General features: G+C 39.7%; 1 protein-coding gene across 1 annotated transcript in view; it reads right to left on the minus strand.

The window, feature by feature from the left end:
- The window catches only part of LOC115224539 (GATA zinc finger domain-containing protein 14-like), a 25,779-nt gene that overhangs the window by 6,151 nt on the left and 17,128 nt on the right, over positions 1 to 2,500 (minus strand). Inside the window, exon 2 of the mRNA XM_029795449.2 lies at positions 1,441 to 1,959. Coding sequence (XP_029651309.2) covers positions 1,441 to 1,959 — 519 coding nt within the window. The remainder of the gene's footprint in view (positions 1 to 1,440; positions 1,960 to 2,500) is intronic.

Here is a 2,500-nt window from a genome sequence, read left to right on the forward strand (position 1 = left end):
GAGAGTGTCACTAACTCCTCAATGACAATATCAGTGTCATCCCACTTACCTCTCAACAACTCATTTCTCTTCTTAACATTTTTTCGCTGTACTTCCACCATTTCCGACACTATTACCAACTTCTTGGACATCTCTGGTTCTATTTACAATCGCCATCTCTTCGTCTCCATTTTTGTTCCTCAACTCCAATCCCTTTCCCATAATTCTTCCATTTCTGCTATATTCCTGCAACCTGACACTCTGATTCTGAGTGCCAATCAAACTGATCTCATCCTTTCTTTACATGATGTTACTCCCAACCTGTTATCACCAATCACAAACCATTGATCACATCTCTCCCACATCTCTCCCACATCTCTCCCACATCTGCCCCCATCCACTAATCACAAGCTCTTCCTTTCCCCCTTCCATCATGCTATCAACTTCCTCTCCAAAACATTCTACACTCTTCAATCTCACTAATTCTTTCACAATCTCCTGGTCAATAGTTCTTTCATCCCAAGTTACAATCAACCTGAAACCCCTGCCTCCTCCCATTCTCATTGCAACACATTCTTTTATCTTCAACATCTTTTATCTGCCTAGTCTCAAGTCCATATTCCAAGATTCCGATCACTTTCCATGTACCTCCCTCATTATAAAATTTTGTAAAGAGGCAAAACTTGTTAATATTTGGCAGACTGCTTTTGGGAGCAGCTTCTTCACCCTCGTTTCCCCGCAACTGTTGATTTCCATTTCAACTCTTCATATCACATTTCAACTATAAATTCTCTGATTTTGGATAATTCCAATACACTTCTACAAGACAACTTTGAGAACAATGATTTATCTTCCCTCCTGATGGCATCAACAACAGGTTACATTTCTTCTAATTAATTCTCCTCCCCTGACACACACACACACACACACTCAGTATTGGGTGTGCTCATTGACATAACAGCTCCACATACTGACATCGACTGACACACACACATACATACGCACAGACACCAACTCTGCTTCTGATTATTGCAAACATCCAACATTTCAGCCACAATTTGTTTGTATTCTTATAGACTTCCACATAATAATGACTTCCACATAATAATACATAAAGCCATTTTTTCTTTCTTGATAAAGAGCTGAAGCTCAAAATATTGGATTCTTTTCTTCGCAGTAGCAACATTTAGGGACATCTTTCCTTCTTCTTTGCTTATTTGTTGTTGACACGCCTGTTTTTCCAATTCTTAATTCTGCTTTATCCTTGTCCCCAGCTTAGTAAAGATTCAAAGGAGTCACAGGCTACAGGTATGGCACCTTATAATCTGGAATAGCTAGGACTAAACAGAAAACATTAGCAGAGAGACATGGGGGAGAGAGAGGAGGAGAGAGAGATTAGGAAGCAGCAGGGAGGGGTGGGGGCAGGGGGAATATAAGACAAACTAAAATTCATTCATTTACCTATTTTGTCCGTGTGAAAAGACTGCATTACTTTGTAACAAAAATGGCTACTGTTTGTTGAGGTTCTGGTATTGTTGTTCGAAAGCACTTGATGACTACAGTCTGAACAGTTAAGATGTGAGAAATTAAAACTACTACAATTATTGCTACTAATATTATTATTATTATTATTATTATTAATATTGTTTTTGTTTTTGTTGGTGTTATTGGCACAGTTGTTGTCTGTGCGATTGCTGTCTTTAAAAATATTGGAATCATACTTGTTGTTGTAGAATACAGTAGAGACATTGTTAGTGTTGTTGTTTTTGTTATTGTTGTTGTGATCCAAAGTTGGTGTTGTTTGGTTTACGGCATCTCCTCCTCGCACTGACGAGCTGCCTGCTTCCATTGCATTTGCTAGTTGTGTTGCATTCATATGAGAAACGTCCGGCTGCTCTCCAACTTCAGACGTCTGTTCTGTCACGTTGGGTGCTCTTGAGGAAGCAGTCAGCTTCTCTATCAGCGTGGCCAAAAGTCCAGCTGCAGGAGGGAAAAGAAAGAGAAAAATTAAGAAAACAATCAGCATCATTATTGTCATCATCAACATCATCCTCAATATCATCATCATCACCATCACCATCATCATCATCATCACCATCATCACCATCATCACCATCACCATCACCATCGCCATCATCATCATCATCATCATCATCATCATCATCATCACCACCACCACCACCATCATCATCATCATCATCACCATCACCATCACCACCACCATCATCATCATCATCATCATCATCATCATCATCACCACCACCACCACCATCATCATCATCATCATCACCATCACCATCATCATGATCATCACCATCATCACCATCATCATCATCATCATCATCATCATCATCATCACCATCATCATCATCACCATCACCATCATCATGATCATCACCATCATCACCATCATCATCATCATCATCATCATCATCATCATCATCATCATCATCATCATCACCATCATCATCATCATCATCACCATCACCATCACCACCATCATCACCATCACCATCATCAT

This window comes from Octopus sinensis, linkage group LG25, assembly GCF_006345805.1.
Source record: "Octopus sinensis linkage group LG25, ASM634580v1, whole genome shotgun sequence".
Taxonomy (NCBI): domain Eukaryota; kingdom Metazoa; phylum Mollusca; class Cephalopoda; order Octopoda; family Octopodidae; genus Octopus; species Octopus sinensis.